This window comes from Coregonus lavaretus, assembly GCF_964263955.1.
Source record: "Coregonus lavaretus genome assembly, chromosome: 37".
NCBI classification, from domain to species: Eukaryota; Metazoa; Chordata; class Actinopteri; order Salmoniformes; family Salmonidae; genus Coregonus; species Coregonus lavaretus.
This window is the reverse complement of record NC_140024.1, coordinates 28454925-28478623: the sequence shown is the minus strand read 5'-3', so window position 1 is coordinate 28478623 and position 23699 is coordinate 28454925. Positions and strand designations below refer to the sequence as shown.

The following is a 23699-nucleotide window of genomic DNA, read 5'->3' as shown; positions in this document are numbered from 1 at the left end:
GACTTTGACAAGGCCATTCCAAAACTTTACATTTGTTGCTTTTTAGCCATTCAGATTACTTGCTTTTGTGTTTTGGATCATTGTCTTGCTGCATGACCCAGCTGCGCTTCAGCTTCAGCTCACAGATGGATGGCCTGATATTCTCCTGTAGAATTCTCTGATACAGAGCAGAATTCATGGTTCCTTCAATGATGGCAAGTGGTCCAGGTCCTGAGGCAGCAAAGCATCCCCAAACCATCACAATACCACCACCGTGCTTGGCCGTTGGTATGAGGTTTTTACTGTGGAATGCAGTGTTTGGTTTTCGCCAGACATAATGGGACCCGTATCTATCTATCTATCTATCTATCTATCTATCTATCTATCTATCTATCTATCTATCTATCTATCTATCTATCTATCTATCTGTCTGTCTGTCTGTCTGTCTGTCTGTCTGTCTGTCTGTCTGTCTGTCTGTCTGTCTGTCTGTCTGTCTGTCTGTCTGTCTGTCTGTCTGTCTGTCTGTCTGTCTGTCTGTCTGTCTGTCTGTCTGTCTGTCTGTCTGTCTGTCTGTCTGTCTGTCTGTCTGTCTGTCTGTCTGTCTGTCTGTCTGTCTGTGTTGTCTGTCTGTGTTGTCTGTCTGTCTGTCTACTCTTGGGTATATTGTCATGGAAGCAGCAGGGTCAGTCCTTTCACTCGAGTGGTGTGTGTGTGTTACATGGAGCCCAGCAGGATCAGTCCAGGGTGTGTGCGTGCGTTGTGTGGGTTGCAGAGAGGGCAGTAGGGTCAGGCCGGAGTGAGTCCTCACAAAGCCGTCTGTCCCAGTTCTGCAGAGCCAGTCCAGACTCTAGCTAGCTAGTGTTTCCATTGACGTGCTATAGTGTTGGGTTGTGTTGAGCTGACAGTGCTTGTCCACTCCCCACTAGTGTATTCAGCACGTCAATGGGAAGCCCTTCATGATCTAACGGCTAATTAGCTCAGTGGAAATCATTAGAATAAACTTGCCTGTGTGCAGCGGAGTGCTTGTGTGTTTAGATCCCTGATAAGGCTTTGCTCCTCTCTAGAGGCTGGCTGGATGGATGGGCAGCCATCGTTGTGAGGCCAGACACACACACACACACACATGGGCACACACACAGGCATCTAAGGAAAGCACACACACACACACTGAGCATTTGATCAGCCAGCTCTCCACAGTTACCGCTGAGTCTAATGTGACCAGTGCAGTAATAAACACAACACTGTAGATCTCTGTCCTTTGTTCCAGGGCTTTAGCCTCAGAAGTGCTGGCTTGGACGAATCTTTGAAGCCTAAAAAAACTCAGCCATGCATTACCTCACAGAGTGAGACACACACATACACACACACACACACACACACACACACACACACACACACACACACACACACACACACACACACACAGTGTCACTGTCAGCAAAGCTTTCAGCTGGTTTGTAGGTCAACCAGCTAGCCAGTCATTGTTGTTCAGGCTAGGCCAGACTATGGTTGGCTCCAGACAGTGTTTGTGCTTATGTAGTTGTTCAGTTAGTTCATTAGCTAGGCTTTCAGTAAGCTAATCAGTAAGATAGCTTGCCATCCAGACAATGTTTTTGTTGGCTAGTTAGTCAGTCATTAGGTCAGTCTGTCAGCTAGTCTACCAGTTGCCTAGGGACAGGATACCAGTTAGTTAGCTTGTGTGCTTGCTAGTTGGCTAGTCGTCAGGTTTTTAGGCCAGCTAGCTAGCCAGTTAATTAGCTAGGCTACTAGGCTAGGTTTATCAGCTAGTCTATCAAATTGAAGACAAAAGCCATACACATGCAATGTTTTGAGGCGATATTGCCAGCAACAATTGCCTCAACATATTCCATTGACCTGTATAAGTGTTAATTAGCAGTTTTAGAAATTGACAAGAATATGCTAGCTAATGTGTCGGACGCTAAGCTAGCAAGCCACTTACTGTAGCTAGTATAGTTAAGCAGCCATTACGTCAGCCCATTACAACATTCCTCCTCTGTACATTAATTTCATTACAGTTGATTTGACCCTCCTAAACGTATAAATCGCCATGTAAACAACCATTTAAAGCATGGCTTCGGGGTATTAAAACCCCAAAATGAAAATTTCGAGCTGCTTTTATTTACATAAATCCGTCCTAGATTCCTTCCTATAATTCTGGCAGATGACAGACATTATATGCACATAATTGCAGCCTCCGCGTAAGCATGCATGGTTGTAAAACTGAAATGCAGAGGGGAAAACATGTAAGAATTCAGGGCGACATCTGTTTTCATCCAGACTGACATTTTGGCCACTGTGGAAGGACTTTAGCGTAATAGTTAAATCGTTTTATTTTATAGTTTTTTATTGCTGCATATATTCATTATGAGGCTCAGCAGCCCAGCCCGGAGTTCATATACACTGATTGGTCAAAACATTATGAACATTATGGTCTTTCCATGACATAGACTGACCAGGTGAATCCAGGTGAATGCGATGATCCCTTATTGATGTCACTTGGTCAATCCACTTCAATCAGTGTAGATGAAGGGGAGGAGACATGTTAAAGAAGAATTTTTAAGCCTTGAGACAATTGAGACATGGGCCATACAGAGGGTGAATGGGCAAGACAAAATATTTAAGTGCCTTTGAACGGGGTGTGGTAGTAGGTGCCAGGTGCATTACATTTACATTTACGTCATTTAGCAGACGCTCTTATTCAGAGCGACTTACAAATTGGTGCATTCACCCTATAGCCAGTGGGATAACCACTTTACAATTTATTTATTTTTTTGGGGGGGGGGGGGGTATTCCTATATCCCAGGTATTCCTTAAAGAGGTGGGGTTTCAAATGTCTCCGGAAGGTGGTGAGTGACTCTGCTGTCCTGGCGTCGTGAGGGAGCTTGTTCCACCATTGGGGTGCCAGAGCAGCGAACAGTTTTGACTGGGCTGAGCGGGAACTATGCTTCCGCAGAGGAAGGGGAGCCAGCAGGCCAGAGGTGGATGAACGCAATGCCCTCGTTTGGGTGTAGGGACTGATCAGAGCCTGAAGGTACGGAGGTGCCGTTCCCCTCACAGCTCCATAGGCAAGCACCATGGTCTTGTAACAGATGCGAGCTTCAACTGGAAGCCAGTGGAGTGTGCGGAGGAGCGGGGTGCACCAGTTTGTGTCAAGAACTGCAACGCTGCTGGGTTATTTTGCAACAAAGCCTCCTTCACTCATGCTGCCAAACATGCCCTCGTAAAACTGACTATCCTACCGATCCTTGACCTCGACGATGTCATTTACAAAATAGCCTCCAACACTCTACTCAGCAAATTGGATGTAGTCTATCACAGTGCCATCCGTTTTGTCACCAAATTCCCATATACTACCCACCATTGTGACCTGTACGCTCTCGTTGGCTGGCCCTCACTACATATTCGTCGCCAAACCCACTGGCTCCAGGTCATCTATAAATCACTGCTAGGCAAATCCCCGCCTTATCTTAGCTCATTGGTCACCATAGCAACACCCACCTGTAGTATGCGCTCCAGCAGGTATATCTCACTGGCCATCCCCAAAGCCAACACCTCCTTTGGCCGCCATTCCTTCCAGTTCTCTGCTGCCAATGACTGGAACGAACTGCAAAAATCTCTGAAGCTGGAGACTCTTATCTCCCTCACTAACTTTAAGCATCAGTTGTCAGAGCAGCTTACCGATCACTGCACCTGTACACAGCCCATCTGTAATTAGCCCACCCAACTACCTCATCCCCATATTGTTATTTATTTTGCTCATTTGCACCCCAGTATCTCTATTTGCACATCATCTTCTGCACATCTATCATTCCAGTATTAATACTAAATTGTAATTATTTTGCACTATGGCCTATTTATTGCCTTACCTCCATAACTTACTACATTTGCACACACTGTATATAGATTTTCTATTGTGTTATTGACTGTACGTTTTGTTTATCCCATATGTAACTCTGTGTTGTTGTTTTTATCGCACTGCTTTGCTTTAACTTGGCCAGGTCGCAGTTGTAAATGAGAACTTGTTCTCAACTGGCTTACCTGGTTAAATAAAGGTTTAAAAAAATTAATAAATAATGTATTGTCATGCTGAAACAGGAAAGGGCCTTTCCCAAACTTTTGCCACAAAGTTGGAAGCACAGAAACGTCTAGAATGTCATTGTATGCTGTAGCGTTACGATTTCCCTTCACTGGAATTAAGGGGCCTAGCCCGAACCATGAATTCATGAACCATGAACCATTATTCATCCTCCACCAAACTTTACAGTTAGCACTATGCATTGGGGCAGGTAGCGTTCTCCTGGCATCCGCCAAACCCAGATTTATCCGTCGGACTGCCAGATGGTGAAGTGTGATTCATCACTCTAGAGAACGCGTTTCCACTGCTCCAGAGTCCAATGGCGGCGAGCTTTACACCACTCCAGCCGACGCTTGGCATTGCACATGGTGATCTCAGGCTTGTGTGCAGCTGCTCGGCCATGGAAACCCATTTCTTGACACTCCCAACAAGCAGTTATTGTGCTGACGTTGCTTCCAGAGGCAGTTTGGAGCTTGGTAGTGAGTGTTGCAACCGAGGACAGACAATTTTTATGCGCTTCAGCACTCAGCGGTCTCGTTCTGTGATCTTGTGTGGCCTACCACTTCGCGGCTGAGCTGTTGTTGCTCCTAGACGTTTCCACTTCACAATAACAGCACTTACAGTTGACCCGGGCAGCTCTAGCAGGGCAGAAATTTGACAAACTGACTTGTTGGAAAGGTGGCATTCATTGACGGTGCCACGTTGAAAGTCACTGAGCTCTTCAGTAAGCCCATTCTACTGCCAATGTTTGTCTAGCTGAATCCACTCATTTGAAGTGGTGTCCACATACTTTTGTGGATATTGTGAGTGCAATTATTCATTTATGTTTTGTTTTGTTTTTTAATGTACATCTTGTCCTACTTTCAGCCATCATGCATAACTTTTGATAGATGGTTCAATAGTCAGTTGAATTTAAATATATACTATAAACTGAAATTACACCCCTGGTATTAGTCGGTTTCTTTATGATATATGACCTGGATGTATTAAATCCAAGTTTATGATCAAACGTTATCCTTACATTGTCTCTCTATACCAGGGATGATCAACTAGATTCACTTTGTCCATCTCAACCAATGACAATATGCACCCATATGCAGTATGTGAGAGGTAAAGGCAGATTGTCCTATAGCAGGGATCATCAACAAGATTCAGCCACGGGATGATTTCTACTTGAGCGGATGGTCAGGGGGCCGGAACATAATTACAAATAATTTGTAGATTGCAAATTGACCGCAAGAAGCCCAAACAGATATAATATTTGACAAAAACATAATCATTTCAAACCTTGCTTATAGTTGTATACGATCACATATATCTCTCTATTATGAGTGGGAATACTTGGGAACAGATTTCCTAAATTAAAATCACTTGTAGCTGATTTGCTGGTGCTTTTTTCTCAGAAGAAATGGGGGCCAAATAAAATCAAGTCCTCCAGTTGGAGAACCCTATACTCCACCAAGGACAGTGGTCATCCCTACATAACTGTGTTAATCTCTACCAAGGACAGTGGTCAACCCTACATAACTGTGTTAATCTCTACCAAGGACAGTGGTCATCCCTACATAACTGTGTTAATCTCTACCAAGGACAGTGGTCATCCCTACATAACTGTGTTAATCTCTACCAAGGACAGTGGTCATTCCTACATCACTGTGTTAATCTCTACCAAGGACAGTGGTCATTCCTACATAACTGTGTTAATCTCTACCAAGGACAGTGGTCATTCCTACATCACTATGTTAATCTCTACCAAGGACAGTGGTCATTCCTACATCACTGTGTTAATCTCTACCAAGGACAGTGGTCATTCCTACATCACTGTGTTAATCTCTACCAAGGACAGTGGTCATTCCTACATAACTGTGTTAATCTCTACCAAGGACAGTGGTCATCCCTACATAACTGTGTTAATCTCTACCAAGGACAGTGGTCATCCCTACATAACTGTGTTAATCTCTACCAAGGACAGTGGTCATCCCTACATCACTATGTTAATCTCTACCAAGGACAGTGGTCATCCCTACATAACTGTGTTAATCTCTACCAAGGACAGTGGTCATCCCTACATCACTGTGTTAATCTCTACCAAGGACAGTGGTCATCCCTACATAACTGTGTTAATCTCTACCAAGGACAGTGGTCATCCCTACATAACTGTGTTAATCTCTACCAAGGACAGTGGTCATCCCTACATAACTGTGTTAATCTCTACCAAGGACAGTGGTCATCCCTACATCACTGTGTTAATCTCTACCAAGGACAGTGGTCATCCCTACATAACTGTGTTAATCTCTACCAAGGACAGTGGTCATTCCTACATCACTGTGTTAATCTCTACCAAGGACAGTGGTCATCCCTACATAACTGTGTTAATCTCTACCAAGGACAGTGGTCATCCCTACATCACTGTGTTAATCTCTACCAAGGACAGTGGTCATCCCTACATAACTGTGTTAATCTCTACCAAGGACAGTGGTCATTCCTACATCACTATGTTAATCTCTACCAAGGACAGTGGTCATTCCTACATCACTGTGTTAATCTCTACCAAGGACAGTGGTCATTCCTACATCACTGTGTTAATCTCTACCAAGGACAGTGGTCATCCCTACATCACTGTGTTAATCTCTACCAAGGACAGTGGTCATTCCTACATCACTGTGTTAATCTCTACCAAGGACAGTGGTCATCCCTACATAACTGTGTTAATCTCTACCAAGGACAGTGGTCATTCCTACATCACTGTGTTAATCTCTACCAAGGACAGTGGTCATCCCTACATAACTGTGTTAATCTCTACCAAGGACAGTGGTCATCCCTACATCACTGTGTTAATCTCTACCAAGGACAGTGGTCATTCCTACATAACTGTGTTAATCTCTACCAAGGACAGTGGTCATTCCTACATCACTGTGTTAATCTCTACCAAGGACAGTGGTCATCCCTACATCACTGTGTTAATCTCTACCAAGGACAGTGGTCATTCCTACATCACTGTGTTAATCTCTACCAAGGACAGTGGTCATCCCTACATAACTGTGTTAATCTCTACCAAGGACAGTGGTCATCCCTACATCACTGTGTTAATCTCTACCAAGGACAGTGGTCATTCCTACATCACTGTGTTAATCTCTACCAAGGACAGTGGTCATCCCTACATAACTGTGTTAATCTCTACCAAGGACAGTGGTCATTCCTACATCACTATGTTAATCTCTACCAAGGACAGTGGTCATTCCTACATCACTGTGTTAATCTCTACCAAGGACAGTGGTCATTCCTACATCACTATGTTAATCTCTACCAAGGACAGTGGTCATTCCTACATCACTGTGTTAATCTCTACCAAGGACAGTGGTCATTCCTACATCACTGTGTTAATCTCTACCAAGGACAGTGGTCATCCCTACATAACTGTGTTAATCTCTACCAAGGACAGTGGTCATCCCTACATAACTGTGTTAATCTCTACCAAGGACAGTGGTCATTCCTACATCACTATGTTAATCTCTACCAAGGACAGTGGTCATTCCTACATCACTGTGTTAATCTCTACCAAGGACAGTGGTCATCCCTACATAACTGTGTTAATCTCTACCAAGGACAGTGGTCATTCCTACATCACTATGTTAATCTCTACCAAGGACAGTGGTCATTCCTACATAACTGTGTTAATCTCTACCAAGGACAGTGGTCATCCCTACATCACTGTGTTAATCTCTACCAAGGACAGTGGTCATCCCTACATAACTGTGTTAATCTCTACCAAGGACAGTGGTCATTCCTACATAACTGTGTTAATCTCTACCAAGGACAGTGGTCATTCCTACATCACTGTGTTAATCTCTACCAAGGACAGTGGTCATTCCTACATCACTGTGTTAATCTCTACCAAGGACAGTGGTCATCCCTACATCACTGTGTTAATCTCTACCAAGGACACTGGTCATCCCTACATCACTGTGTTAATCTCTACCAAGGACAGTGGTCATTCCTACATAACTGTGTTAATCTCTACCAAGGACAGTGGTCATTCCTACATCACTGTGTTAATCTCTACCAAGGACAGTGGTCATTCCTACATAACTGTGTTAATCTCTACCAAGGACAGTGGTCATTCCTACATAACTGTGTTAATCTCTACCAAGGACAGTGGTCATCCCTACATCACTGTGTTAATCTCTACCAAGGACAGTGGTCATTCCTACATAACTGTGTTAATCTCTACCAAGGACAGTGGTCATCCCTACATAACTGTGTTAATCTCTACCAAGGACAGTGGTCATTCCTACATAACTGTGTTAATCTCTACCAAGGACAGTGGTCATCCCTACATCACTGTGTTAATCTCTACCAAGGACAGTGGTCATTCCTACATCACTGTGTTAATCTCTACCAAGGACAGTGGTCATTCCTACATCACTGTGTTAATCTCTACCAAGGACAGTGGTCATTCCTACATAACTGTGTTAATCTCTACCAAGGACAGTGGTCATTCCTACATCACTGTGTTAATCTCTACCAAGGACAGTGGTCATTCCTACATCACTGTGTTAATCTCTACCAAGGACAGTGGTCATTCCTACATAACTGTGTTAATCTCTACCAAGGACAGTGGTCATTCCTACATCACTGTGTTAATCTCTACCAAGGACAGTGGTCATTCCTACATCACTGTGTTAATCTGTCCTCTCCTCCTTTTGTGAATTTACCTTCCAGCAGTGGTCTATTTCATTAAGAGAGCGAGCCTTGGTGTGTTTGTGTGTATGTGTGCGCGTGTGTATGTGTGTTTGTGTGTGTGTGTGTGTGTGTGAGAGAGAGAGAGAGAGAGAGAGAGAGAGAGAGAGAGAGCATCTCTAAACATTGACACAGCAAATCTGTCAGTCCCTCTCTGTCCGGCTGCTGTGTTTCGTAGCAGCAAGGCTGTCTACACCAGGCTGCTGTGTTTCGTAGCAGCAAGGCTGTCTACACCAGGCTGCTGTGTTTCGTAGCAGCAAGGCTGTCTACACCAGGCTGCTGTGTTTCGTAGCAGCAAGGCTGTCTACACCAGGCTGCTGTGTTTCGTAGCAGCAAGGCTGTCTACACCAGGCTGCTGTGTTTCGTAGCAGCAAGGCTGTCTACACCAGGCTGCTGTGTTTCGTAGCAGCAAGGCTGTCTATACCAGGCTGCTTAAAGGGCCTCAGGCGTGAGTAGAATAAGAAATAAAATGAGAGTGAGAAAGAGACAATTAAACTAGAATACAGAACGAAGACATGTAAAACAGAAGTATCTGTCGAATCCAGACTCTCAGGCATAGTGGAGGTCAGTGGCAGTGGTCTGAAATGAAACACACATGCTAATGCTAGAGCGGAACAGCCCTGATGAGGTCTTCAGGGAGATTATTACTTGCAGGTTAGAGATGTCAAATTGGGTTTAGCCTCCGCCTACGTATGAAAAATGGTTTATGTTCTATTACCATTTCCAACTTTTTAAAACTGATATAAAACATTTGAAATGTCAGCTAAAGTTTTCACTCTCTCACAAATCAACATAGAATAAGAAAATATATATCAGTTCTTTGTTTATATAATATATTATTATATTTTTTCAAATAAACCTCTTGTCCATGTGTGAAATTACCATACGACAGACCACGTATTCACTCTGCACTCCATAATTGACAAACAAACAAACCAAAACAAAGGCAAAGTCTTCTCATGCTTTGTTGATTTCAAAAAAGCTTTTGACTCAATTTGTCATGAGGGTCTGCTATACAAATTGATGGAAAGTGGTGTTGGGGGGAAAAACATACGACATTATAAAATCCATGTACACAAACAACAAGTGTGCGGTTCAAATAGGCAAAAAACACACATTTCTTTCCACAGGGCCGTGGGGTGAGACAGGGATGCAGGTTGAGCCCCACCCTCTTCAACATATACAGTGCATTCGGAAAGTATTCAGACCCCTAGACCTTTTCCACATTTTGTTACATTAAAGGCTTATTCTAAAATTGATTAAATACTTTTTTCCCCTAATCAATCTACACACAAAACCCCATAATGACAGCAAAAACAGGTTTTTAGACATTCTTGCAAATTTATTTTAAAAAACTAAAACAAAAATACTTAATTTACATAAGTGTTCAGACCCTTTGCTATGAGATTCAAATTGAGTTCAGGTGCATCCTGTTTCCATTGGTCATCCTTGAGATGTTTCTACAACTTCATTGGAGTCCACCTGTGGTAAATTCAATTGATTGGACATGATTTGGAAAGGCACACACCTGTCTATATAAGGTCCCACAGTTGACAGTACATGTCAGAGCAAAAACCAAGCCATGAGGTCGAAGGAATTGTCCGTAGAGCTCCAAGACAGGATTGTGTCGAGGCACAGATCTGGGGAAGGGTACCAAAAAATGTCTGCAGCATTGAAGGCCCCCAAGAACACAGTGGCCTCCATCATTCTTAAATGGAAGAATTTTGGAACCACCAAGACTCTTCCTAGAGCTGGCCGCCGGCCAATCTGAGCAATCGGGGGAGAAGGGCCTTTGTCAGGGAGGTGACCAAGAACCCAATGGTCACTCTGACAGAGCTCCAGAGTTCCTCTGTGAAGATGAGAGAACCTTCCAGAAGGACAACCATCTCTGCAGCACTCCACCAATCAGGCCTTTATGGTAGACGGAAGCCACTCCTCAGTAAAAAGGACATGACAGCCCGCTTGGAGTTTGCCAAAAGGCACCTAAAGACTCTCAGACCATGACAAACAAGATTCTCTGGTCTGATGAAACCAAGATTGAACTCTTTGGCCTGAATGCCAAGCATCACATCTGGAGGAAACCTGGCACCATCCCTACGGAGAAGCATGGTGGTGGCAACATCATGCTGTGGGGATGTTTTTCAGTGGCAGGGACTGGGAGACTAGTCAGGATCGAGGGAAAGATGAATGGAGCAAAGTACAGAGAGATCTTTGACGAAAACCTGCTCCAGAGCGCTCAGAACCTCAGACTGGGGCGAAGTTTCACATTCCAACAGGACAACGACCCTAAGCACACAGCCAAGACAACGCAGGAATGTCTTCGGGACAATGCTCTGAATGCAAGAGCCCAGATTTGAACCCAATCTAACATCTCTGGAGAGACCTAAAAATAGCTGTGCAGCGACGCTCCCCATCTAAACTGACAGAGCTTGAGAGGATCTGCAGATAAGAATGGGAGAAACTCCCCAAATACAGGTGTGCCAAGATTGTAGCGTCATACCCAAGAAGACTTGAGGCTGTAATTGCAGCCAAAGGTGCTTCAACAAAGTACTTAGTAAAGGGTCTGAATACTTATGTAAATGTGATATTTTATTTATTTATTTGTAATACATTTGCAAACATTTCTAAAAACCTGTTTTTGCTTTGTCATTATGGGGTATTGGGTGTAGATTGATGAGGAAAACCCCCAATTGAATCAATTTTAGAATAAGGCGGTAACGTAACAATGTGGAAAATGTCAAGGGGTCTGAATACTTTCCGAATGCACTGTATATCAACGAATTGCCGAGGGCACTAGAACAGTCTGCAGTACCCTGCCTCACTCTACTAGAATCTTAAGTCAAATGTATACTGTTTGCTGATGATCTGGTGCTTCTGTCTACAGCAGCACCTAGATTTTCTGCACAGATTCTGTCAGACCTGGGCCCTGACAGTAAATCTCAGTAAGACAAAAATAATGGTGCTTCAAAAAAGATCCAGTTGCCAGGACCACAAATACAAATTCCATCTAGACACCGTTGCCCTCAAGTACACAAAAAGGTATACTTACCTCAGCCTAAACATCAGCGCCACAGGTAACTTCCACAAAGCTGTGAACGATCTGAGAGTCAAGGCAATCAGTTATAGAAACCATTGCCCTTCATGGTTGTGAGGTCTGGGGTTTGCTCACCAACCAAGAATTTACAAAATGGGACAAACACCAAATTGAGACTCTGCATGCAGAATTATGTTAAAATATCCTCCCGGTACAACATAAAACAACAAATAATGCATTAAGAGCAGAATTAGGCAGATACCTGCTAATTATCAAAATCCAGAACAGAGACGTTAAATTCTACAACCACCTAAAAGTAAGCGATTCCCAACCTTCCATAACAAAGCCATCACCTACAGAGAGATGAACCTGGAGAGAAGTCCCCTAAGCAACTGGTCCTGGGGCTCTGTTCACAAACACAAACAGAGCCCCAGTACACAGCAACACAATCGGACCCAATCAAATCATGAGAAAACAAAAACATAATTACTTGACACATTGTAAAGAATTAACAAAAAACTGAGCAAACTAGAGTGATATTTAGCCCTAAACAGAGAGTACACAGTGGCAGAATACCTGACCACTGTGACTGACCCAAAATTAGGGAAAGCTTTGACTATGTACAGACTCAGTGAGCATAGCCTTGCTATTGAGAGAGGCCACCGTAGGCAGACCTGGCTCTCAAGAGAAGACAGGCTGTGTGCACACTGCCCACAAAATGAGGTGGAAACTGAGCTGCACTTCCTAACCTCCTGCCAAATGTATGACCATATTAGAGACACATATTTCCCTCAGATTACAGTGATCCACAAAGAATTAGAAAAAAACTACCATTTTGATTAACTCCCATATCTACTGGGTGAAAAACCACAGTGTGCCATCACAGTAGCAAGATTTGTGAGCTGTTGCCACAAGAAAAGGGCAACCAGTGAAGAACAAACACCATTGTAAATACCACCTATATTTATGTTGATTTATTTTCCCTTTTGTACTTTAACTATTTGCACATCGTTACAACTGTATATATACATAATATGACATTTGAAATGTCTCTATTCCTTTGGAACTTTTGTAAGTCTAATGTTTATTGTTAATTTTTTATTGTTTATTTAACTTGCTTTGGCAATGTAAACATATGTTTCCCATGCCAATAAAACCCTTTTAATTGAATTGAGAGAGAGGCAGAGAGAGAGCGAGAGAGGCAGAGAGAGAGAGAGGCAGAGAGAGAGAGAGGCAGAGAGAGAGAGAGAGGCAGAGAGAGAGAGGCAGAGAGAGAGGCAGAGAGAGATAGAGGCAGAGAGCGAGAGAGAGGCAGAGAGAGCGAGAGAGAGAGAGAGAGAGAGAGAGAGAGAGAGAGAGAGAGAGAGAGAGAGAGAGTTTGTGCTTGTGCATGTGTCCACGGTAGATGGAAGAACGTGCAGTAGTGTTCCAGTGCTGTAACTAGGCCACTTTAGTTGGCCCATTTTCACCCTGTAAGGTGTGTGTGTGTGTGTGTGTGTGTGTGTGTGTGTGTGTGTGTGTGTGTGTGTGTGTGTGTGTGTGTGTGTGTGTGTGTGTGTGTGTGTGTGTGTGTGTGTGTGTGTGTGTGTGTGTGTGTGTGTGTGTGTGTGTGTGTGTGTGTGTGTGTGTGCTGGTGTGCATTTTTGCGTATGTGTGTGTATATGTCTGGAGCGTTTTTTTGCGCGTGTTCATCTTATTAGTTCATAAAATTTGAAGCATTTCCATTAACAAGATCATTACAGATTTCACATCATAAATGCCTGTCTCTGACTGCACTCCTAGGATTCCTCTTTGTGCCCAGTGAATACACCCCAGTACTGCATCTCAACCAGGTTTCATTACAAAAAGTTCTCAATTGCATCATTATTTGTACGATATAACAGGATTTGATTCCTGTGAAATGATCAGGGTTTTTCATATTATGATATGGATGTATTGATATAGCTTTACATTAATGTCAACTGGGGTTTATCCTAGAAAACAACTCCATTTGGTTTCAGTGTTCAATCAGCTCCTTGTTTTATTAGATACAATGTGCTGTATTGGGTAACAACCAATAGCTGTGTGTGTGTGTGTGTGTGTGTGTGTGTGTGTGTGTGTGTGTGTGTGTGTGTGTGTGCGTGCGTGCGCGATTGCGTGCATGTGTATATTTCAGAACAGCGCCATCTGGGTTTTAATAGCCTTTCTCTTGTCAATGATTTAATGTATGTTGTCTTGTTCAAATGAGGCTATCTGGACGTGCTCCAGTGCTAGACAGAAAGCAGGTGTGTGTGTTTGTGTGTGTGTGTGTGTGTGCGCTACGTACGTGTGCACGCTTGTGTGTGAGAGCGAACAGATACATTAAGATTACATTTACATTTAAGATATAACACACACTCGAGTGATGATGCCATCCTGCCTGGCTGACTGGATGACTGATTGGGTTTTAAACTCGCTCTGACACTCCTTTGTTGCTGTGATATAATCACAGAGTAACCCCCTTTAAAAAAAAATCTGCATGCTAGTAATAACACATTTGATCTGTCTCTATTCCAGAATGGAAAAAAGTGATTGGTCAGATAGTGTCGATCCTAAATTGGTGCCAGTAATTATTGTTCTGTTGATAACTCTCTTACTGTGATACTTGTGCTAATCTTAAAGTACCAGGTAGTGCATATAGAGCCGGTTTCTTCAATATAGATTCAGATTAATCCTAGACTAAAGGAGAATCTCCATTCAAAGTGCATTTTAGTCTAGGATTAGGCTTAATCTGAGTCCAGGAAACCGGCCCAAAGTACATATAGTAGTAGATGTATTACATACAGTACCTAATCTATATGATCATCTACAGTCTAAACACACTGCTTATTTATACAGTACCTAATCTATATGATCATCTACAGTCTAAACACACTGCTTATTTATACAGTACCTAATCTATATGATCATCTACAGTCTAAACACACTGCTTATTTATACAGTACCTAATCTATATGATCATCTACAGTCTAAACACACTGCTTATTTATACAGTACCTAATCTATATGATCATCTACAGTCTAAACACACTGCTTATTTATACAGTACCTAATCTATATGATCATCTACAGTCTAAACACACTGCTTATTTATACAGTACCTAATCTATATGATCATCTACAGTCTAAACACACTGCGTATTTAGGATACATTTTTCATTTACATTAGTTCATTACGCAATATTCAGTAATACTGTATATAAACAGTACATCATGATATAAACAGGTTTATTCTGGATGTTTTAGCAAATGTACTCTCTTGTCCAGCATTTACTCTCTTGTCCATCATTGGGAAGAAATGAACTGAAGGTTTCAAGCATACTGTTGCTCTTTCTGATTTTGGTGCCAGTGTAGCAGATTTGGTGAGCTAGTTAGCTGTGAACGCTAGCAGCCATCGTGCTGTGACGTCACTGTGACATCACTCCCCTTGAGAGCTGAAGTCAACTGTTGGTCATGGAGTGACAGGCTTGACTCTTGGGCCCAATCCCAAACCGACCCCTAAACCCTACACCCTATGCACTTGGAGATCTCTGAGAGGATTTGATTGGTGTACGTAATATAGTAATAGCTCCATCTTGTCCTCTGATAGGCTAGGTGGAAATTTCCCAATATTACTTATACCAATCAAATTCCCTCAGATCTCCACAAGTGAATGGGGTGTAGGTTTCAGGGGTCGATTTGGGATTGGGCCTTGGTCAGTCGGTTAGGATAGTTGACTTGAGTAGCAAAGTGTTATCATACAGTGGGCCCCGGGTTTGTATCCCAGGTCAGGAGGACAGGCTCAGAGCACCAGGACCTATTTTAGGGAAAGATGTTGACCACACTTTTAATATTGGTTATAGCAACAGAAACAGAGCGAGGCAGATGCAGAACAGCGACGGGACCAGGATTCGTACCCATGCTGGGGTTGTATATGTGCTGCAGGCGGGGTTACCCACTAGACCAGCCTCAAGCACTTATGATATTATACGTGGTGACATAACGGGCCATATCACAGACACTTTTCACAAGTATGCATAATAAGTGAACTGTGGATGTAAGAGGTTTTGTGTTGAACATACTATCCCAGGGCTGCTAACACTCCAGCACATACTCCCAAATGATCTCTCTAACTATGCAGTCAAGAATGGAACAACAGCACAGTGAGCAAAGCCATATGTTTGGCCCGTTTGATAAGTCGAATGCATTTCCAGTGATTTTTCAGGACCGAAGAAGACTTTCTAGCTAACAATTGGTTTGTGTGCCTGTGTGTTTGTGTATGTGTACTCCTCTGTGTGTGCTTGTGTGTGCGTGTGCACGTACACATGATAGTGTGTTTGCATTTGTGCATGCATGGGTGTGTTTGTGCATGGTCATGCGTGAAAAATGACAGGCAACTCTGCATTTGAGAATGGTTGGCAGAGAGAGAGAGAGAGAGAGAGAGAGAGAGAGAGAGAGAGAGAGAGAGAGAGAGAGAGAGAGACAGAGAGACAGACAGACAGACAGACAGACAGACAGACAGACAGACAGACAGACAGACAGACAGACAGACAGACAGACAGACAGACAGACAGACATACATACATACATACATACATCTGGGTGGGGTTGAAAGAAAGACAAAAAGGACAGGGAAATAAATCTGTGTTTATGGCATGAGTCAAATTACAAGCAAGCATGGTCTCACTATGGTCTCATTCTAGTCTCGCTATGGTCTCATTCTGGTCTAATTACTGTATTGATCCAGATCCAGTTGCGTCAGAGCAGTGATTGCTGTATTGACTCAGATCCAGTCACGTCAGACCAGTGATTACTGTATTTCCAGGGTCCTAGTCAATGTTCCCTCTAATTTCTTTTTCGTCACTGAGCAAATGTTTCTTTATGATTTTAAGACAAAAATATTTTATTTACCTGACTTGCTTTTCAAAGATGTGTAGAAATGCACACATTTTGTGCTCTTGTAAAAAGTAATCACTCCCCCAATGCTGACTACAAATGATCTATAACTGGGGTCCTATAGCTCAGTTGGTAGAGCATGGCGCTTGCAGTGCCAGGGTTGTGGGATCGTTTCCCACGGTGGGCCAGTATGAAAAATGTATGCACTCACAAAAACTGTAAGTCGCTCTGGATAAGAGCGTCTGCTAAATGACTAAAATGTGAACTCACAAACTAGCAAAGGATATGAACAAATGTGCACACGTCGCTACATGTAGCTCTCACTTTGATCTCAAAACAAGCGCATGTACTCATGACCGCTCATGCTGTAAAAACAGTCCAGTTCAAAGTGAATGGCACAGATCCATATATGGCAATGGTCTATTTACATATAGGCCTACTGCAGCTCTGATTGGTTATGGCACACCGGTCTGTGTAGAGTACAGGCTGAGTCATGCCTGTCAGTGCAATAGAATCCTACTCTGATGCATTCTGCCTACAACTAAATCTCTTGCATAGTTAGTTTTGCATACTAAGTTGCATTGAAAGTGGCTAATATTGCATTGATTTGATCACAATTCCCACCGTAAAGGGAAACGCTGATAGTGTTAACTAACGTGGAAACTAGAAAGTTGAGTGAAGTTCAATCTCGTGCTTCTCTGCGCTGGCTGATATTTATTCTGCGCGGCAGTCCCAGAGAGAGAACATTGGTCCTAGTCTCACCCTACTCTCACCCAGTCTCACTCTATTCACTCTCTCTCCTCCGTTAGGTATTGCCTATCTGGGAGGGGCGTGCAGCTCCAAGAGGAAGTGTGTTCTGGCCGAGGACAACGGACTCAACCTGGCCTTCACCATAGCCCACGAGCTGGGACACAAGTACGTTTGTCTGTCTAAGGGAGCACTTGTCTATCCTGAGCAAAGGAAGTGAATGGGCAAGTTTCCCCTAGGTACAGATCTAGGATCAGCTTCCCCTCCCCCAATCCTAACCTTAACCATTAGTGGGGGAAATGCAAAACTGACCCAAGACCAGCGTCTAGGGGCAACTTCACCATCCTCAGGGGAACCAATAGAGAAGTTTAACATTGGAGGGCACCATTTCTTCAGACTCCGTCTTGATTGGATGAAAGTGTCAGCCTCTTTTTAAGTGTTTTTGTACTGGATAACTTCACAGTTTGAGGTATAATTTATCCATGGGCACTACTCTTTGTATCGCTCTATAGTTAAGATAAAAATACGAGAGCAGTTTTAGAGTTTCATAAAGAGATAATTCCATGTAAATGGACCACTATTATCATAATTATTATGGATTTCTTTCCTAAGTGAAAGTGTAATTACCTAGTTTTTGACAGTAGCCATTATAGGTAGTACTGTACGGTTCTGTTCCCAGGCACTTCAGTCTTTGACTGCTTCCCAAATGGCACCCCATTCCCTATATAGTGCATTTCTTTAGACCAGAGCCCTATGGGCCCTATAGGGTATAAGCTGCCATTTGGGACACAGTCTTTCTCTGGTATAATCAGTTGCATTGTTCCTTCTTCTCTAGCCACAGAGACTTGAGTTCAGCGTCATCATTTCTTCACTCAAGACAGGATAGCACAGTGCGTGTGTGTGTGTGTGTGTGTGTGTGTGTGTGTGTGTGTGTGTGTGTGTGTGTGTGCGTGCGTGCGCGTGAGCGTGTTTGTGTGTATAGTACTCTCATAAAGCCCTCATTGATAGAGCAGTGACAGGGAGCCAACACCAAAATGCCGGAGTATATTAACGTTAGCAACAGCATTGTGGCTTTGCCAGGCCCCGAAGGATTTATCACACTTTTCATCAGGCAGTATATCTGGGCAGCCATGCTGAGGGTGCCAGGACCCCAGGTTTAATGTCTGAGAGAGGTAATGAGCTGGCATGGAGCACGCCCCACTGGTGTCCACGTACACGCACACACACACACACCCAAGCCGCATGCACAAACAGGAGACACACACACATGCACGCATACACACACGTGTAAGCATTAAACACATACAGACACAGAGACACACACAGACACACATTTTAAATACTTTATTTGAATCCACCAATCAAATTTACTAATTTACAAAAAAAGGATCTAAACATTTCAAAGGCCCCTGTATCCATGGAACTCAAAGGTACAGGAAGCACCTCCTTCTCCAAACAGCTAGGCTGCCCACGACTGCTGAAGCAGAGCAGTACCTAGACACACACACACAGGGTACACACACACTCACACACACACAACTACAGTCATGCATGTGCACAAAACACACACTCACACACATACACGCAAATACACTTTACCTTGACAAGGCTCCATTGTCCAGAGTGTGTGAAATGCATATTAAATAGAGAGTATTGGGTTTAAGTGCCCCACTTTGTATTTTCACATAAAATATTGTAAGCTCAGGTTGGCATGATGGCAGGGTGTGTGTGTGTGTGTGTGTGTGTGTGTGTGTGTGTGTGTGTGTGTGTGTGTGTGTGTGTGTGTGTGTGTGTGTGTGTGTGTGTGTGTGTGTGTGTGTGTGTGTGTGTGTGTGTGTGTGTGTGTGTGTGTGTGTGTGTGTGTGTGTGTGTGTGTGTGTGTGTGCTGATATCATGTTCCTGTCCTTGATACTCTTCCAATTCTTCAGTGTTGCATCTTTCCTTCCTTTCTACCTGGTAATCTGATTCAAACGACTATAGGATGTCTTATTGCACTGCACTGCTGTTCCCAATCCAGTTTTGTCTTATCAGTGACCATGCACTTAGTCAACAAACTTCAGCTAATGATTTTGGTAATGTACTACAGTGGGCTAAATCAGGGTCACACAGAGTGTTTCTTGGTAGTCTTAAACAAATCTACTTTGAAACAAAAGTATACACCTCACACACATGGTTATGGGCTTAAAAAAAGAAGACACCTGTACCATGTCAGATATAGAGTTGAAATGTATATATTTTTGAGTTTGCATCACAGAAGACTGAAATATAGCAAAAATGTTTGACATACAAACACCTGATTAAAATTAAATATAATGTTTATGAATGATGAAATTATAAAAAATATTAATAACATTCCACCCATGAGGCCACTAGAGGGCGATTTGGTCATTAACTGCAGGAAAGGGCTACAAAAAAACACAAAACATTAAGTTTTAAAATACTGAACTACCACTTTGATGAAGGTAGGAAGAGACTACATCAATAAGATAAACTCTCAATAACCAAGACAACAGTAAAACAAGGGTGAAAAACAGGAAACATGATTCATGTATCCCCTCTGTAGCTCAGTTGGTAGAGCATGGCGTTTGCAACGCCAGGGTTGTGGGTTCGATTCCCACGCGGGGCCAGTATGAAAATGTATGCACTCACTAACTGTAAGTCTCTCTGGATAAGAGCGTCTGCTAAATGACGTAAATGTATGTTGGTCACGGTTGTTTTGCTTTCAAACCTTTCACATGTGATTCATTTATGAAGACATTGTTTTACAAAGACAGATCTAACCTGAGAAATTAACGTTGGAACGATTATGCCAGATGAGTATGTAAAAGTGAAAAAATAAACCAGTGCTGTTTCAATCCCCATGGAATTAGCCATGAAATCCATCCTTTTACTGGGGTTAAGTGTGTACAATGTACTCTCCTTCCTTTTACTGTCTAGTTTGTATTCACTGTGACACAATAGCACTTCCAGACGGTCGCATCCTCACAGAGGCAGTGGATATTGATTTGCTCGTCTCTGTTACTCCTCTTCATGGAAGTGAGTGGGTGAATGTGGTGCATTTATCGCTCCTAGTGGAAATCAATGTCCAATCAACAACCCTCAAAGAACGGATTTCATTTGTTGGTTGTCTGTATCACTTTGGGGCTGATTTCTGGACAAAGATGAGGCCTAGACTAAAAAGAAAACTCATTGGATAATTTCAATTGAAAATGCTTTTTAGTCCAGGATTAGGTGTAATCTGTGCCCATGAAACCGCCCCTTTGAGTGTAGATGTGGTTAAAGCTGCAATATGTTACTTTTTGGGCGACCCGACAAAATTCACATAGAAATATGTGAAATATGTCATTTTCATTGAAGGCAGTGTAAGAAGCAGTAGATCTGTTCTATGTGAGCTATTTCTATGCTTCCCGTTTTTTAAGTTTCATTTTTGCGTCTTTTACTTTCGATTTTGTACACCAGTTTCAAACAGCTGAAAATACAATATTTTTGGTTATGGAAAATATATGTCACAGCGGTTTAGATAGTACAATGATTCTCTACACTATACTTGCTTGAGAATTTTGGCGGAGGATTTCTACATAGTGCACCTTTAAAACCTATGACCAATACTTTGGTAAACAGTTAGGTTTTTCATCTCCAAGACTTAATACAGTTCACTCCTGGGTCAATAGGGCATACAAACGTTTTTAAACGTTTTGCAACAGTTAACGAAAATTTGTCCAGGTAGTTCCTCCCTGTTTCCGTGCGATTTCTTCAGTTTGGTGCCTAATGAACACAACCTGATGTGTTTGCTCTCCCTGTTGTAAATGTGTGCACTAAACCAGAGCCTACAGAGATCTGGAGAAAGACCAAATGAACATATTTTGGACTGGCTAATTGAATTGCACTTCAACCCAGTTTGCAGTTCCCCAATGTATTGGGTGCTTCGGGGTAAAGTTTCCCCTAGGAACAGATCTTGGATCAGCTTCCCCAATCCTAACCTTAACCATTAGCGGGGAAAATGCTAAACTGACCCAAGATCAGCATCTAGAGGAAACTTCACCCTATTCTGTATCCAGCAGCAGACCATTTTGAGTAGCAGGACGGACTCAGACCAGCTGTGGTCATCTTAGTTTCAGTGTGACTGATCTCTTCTCCTCTTTTTGTTGTTGTAGTGGGCATGGAGGAATATGGCTCTCAGTATGTCATTGTATATCTTTTAATTAAAGCCAGGAACAAAGGCTGTGCATTGGGAGGCCACAGTCCACTCAATGGTTTTTGTTAGTTTCTGAGGCGCTGCCGGGAGTTCAGGCCGGGTTGTTGTTTTTAGTTAGCAAAATGTAGGTCACGGCTTTAGAGGAAACACAAACACACACACACACACACACACACACACACACACACACACACACACACACACACACACACACACACACACACACACACACACATATCCTTACTGTAGTATAGCAGTACACTAGAGATTCTTCCCTGTTGAAGTTTCCCTGAGGCCCTGACCTTAGCCAGTGAATATGTAACAGGTGTGTTAGGATGGGCTGCAGTTGTGTAGAGGTATTTAAACATGTTCAAAGTATGTAATAGTGTCTGTTGCAAGAGTGTATGTTGTGTGTAAAGTTATGTGTTGCAGAGATACAAAGGTGTGTGTGTGTGTGTGTAAAGTTATGTGTTGCAGAGATACAAAGGTGTGTGTGTGTGCGTGTGTGTACACTTTGTACTATACTTGTGAGTATCAAAAGTCCTCACAAGAATACTAAACCAACAAAAAAATTCAGAGAAGTGAGGTCCTCACTTGTAAAAAGTGTAAAAAGTTTCCGGTCCTCACTTGTAAAAAGTTAGAAAAAAGATTTAGGCTTAGGGTTTAGGTTTAGGGTTAGGTTTAAGAGGGTTTCTGTTTGTGCTGGTGCCAAACGTTGGGCCTATTGCAACTTTCTGTTCTGTCTGTATATAGAAGTCAGTCTGGAGAAGGTGGGAGAACATTGGGCGGGTTTTTGCCTGAGGGATCAATGATATGAAATCAAATGAAATCAAATGTTATTGGTCGCATACACATATTTAGCAGATGTTATTGCGGGTGTAGCGAAATGCTTGTGTTCTTAGCTCCAACATTGCAGTAATATCTAACAATTCACAACAATACACACAAATCTAAAAGTAAAAGAATGGAATTAAGAAATATATAAAATAATATATATATATAATAAAAGGCAGCGAGCTCAGAGGGGTCACACACGACGGATCAACAGGAAGAGGAAGACGAGGGTTGATGAAGTGCTGAAGGTAAACAAGTTAAAAAAGATTAGTAATAAAGTATGCAAGCTGTGATCAATACACTAATAGATCAATACACTAATAGATCAATACACTAATATATCAATACACTAATAGATCAATACACTAATAGATCAATACACTAATAGATCCATACACTAATATTAATTGAGTAAGTAAATAATATAATAAATCCCACCAAGGGATGAAGGGAAAATGGCTGCAGAAAGATGTGCAATGTTAAAGTGCTTAATATAAGAACATTTAATAACTATAAAAGACGAAACCAGACAGGGCAAATAAATACATCCTCCTGGTGTTGGTGGCCCCTCTGGCTCTCCTAATTAGGCCCTCACCAACCCCCACAGTCAAGGCTGTATACTATTCTTTAAGCTATAAAGATAAAGGGAGTCGCACACTCTATATATATAAACTCGCAGTAAGTTATTGGGTGAAACACCAGTGATGCCGAAACGTTGGTGTTTTACCCGATAAATTACTGGGAGTTTGTATATAGAGTGTGCGACTCTCTTTATTTTTATAGCTTACAGTTTATTCGCCATTAGTCAGCACCTCTTCACTAAATCATTTTCTCTGGGTGCGCTCATGCTTTTTGTATACTATTCTTTACCATTCAAGCCAAGTGGAGCCAAGGTCCTTTCCACCTGGATTCAGCTGCTCTTCTCTGGCCTAAGGTCCAGGAGGCTTTCGTCTCCAGACCGCTGATGTGGAGGGAGGTTGTGGGTTTGAAAGTGTTGGACCAGGTGTGTTTGTAGTGTGTTTGTTTCAGTTGTGTAGAGGTGTTGTTTGAGGCGTGTCAAGACGGTGTGGCTGGTTTCTCCTATATTAGGGTTAGGGTTAAGGTTAGGTTTTCGGGTTAAGTTTAGGGTTAGGTTTAGGGTTAGGGGTTAGGCAAAATAGGATTTTGAATGGGACTGAATT

General features: G+C 42.6%; 1 protein-coding gene across 1 annotated transcript in view; it reads left to right on the top strand.

Annotated features, from left to right (window-relative positions):
- Positions 1 to 23699, top strand: part of adamts17 (ADAM metallopeptidase with thrombospondin type 1 motif, 17) — a 125968-nt gene that overhangs the window by 69016 nt on the left and 33253 nt on the right. The window contains exon 8 of the mRNA XM_084154121.1: positions 17552 to 17657. Within this exon, the coding sequence (XP_084010247.1) occupies positions 17552 to 17657 (106 nt within the window). The remainder of the gene's footprint in view (positions 1 to 17551; positions 17658 to 23699) is intronic.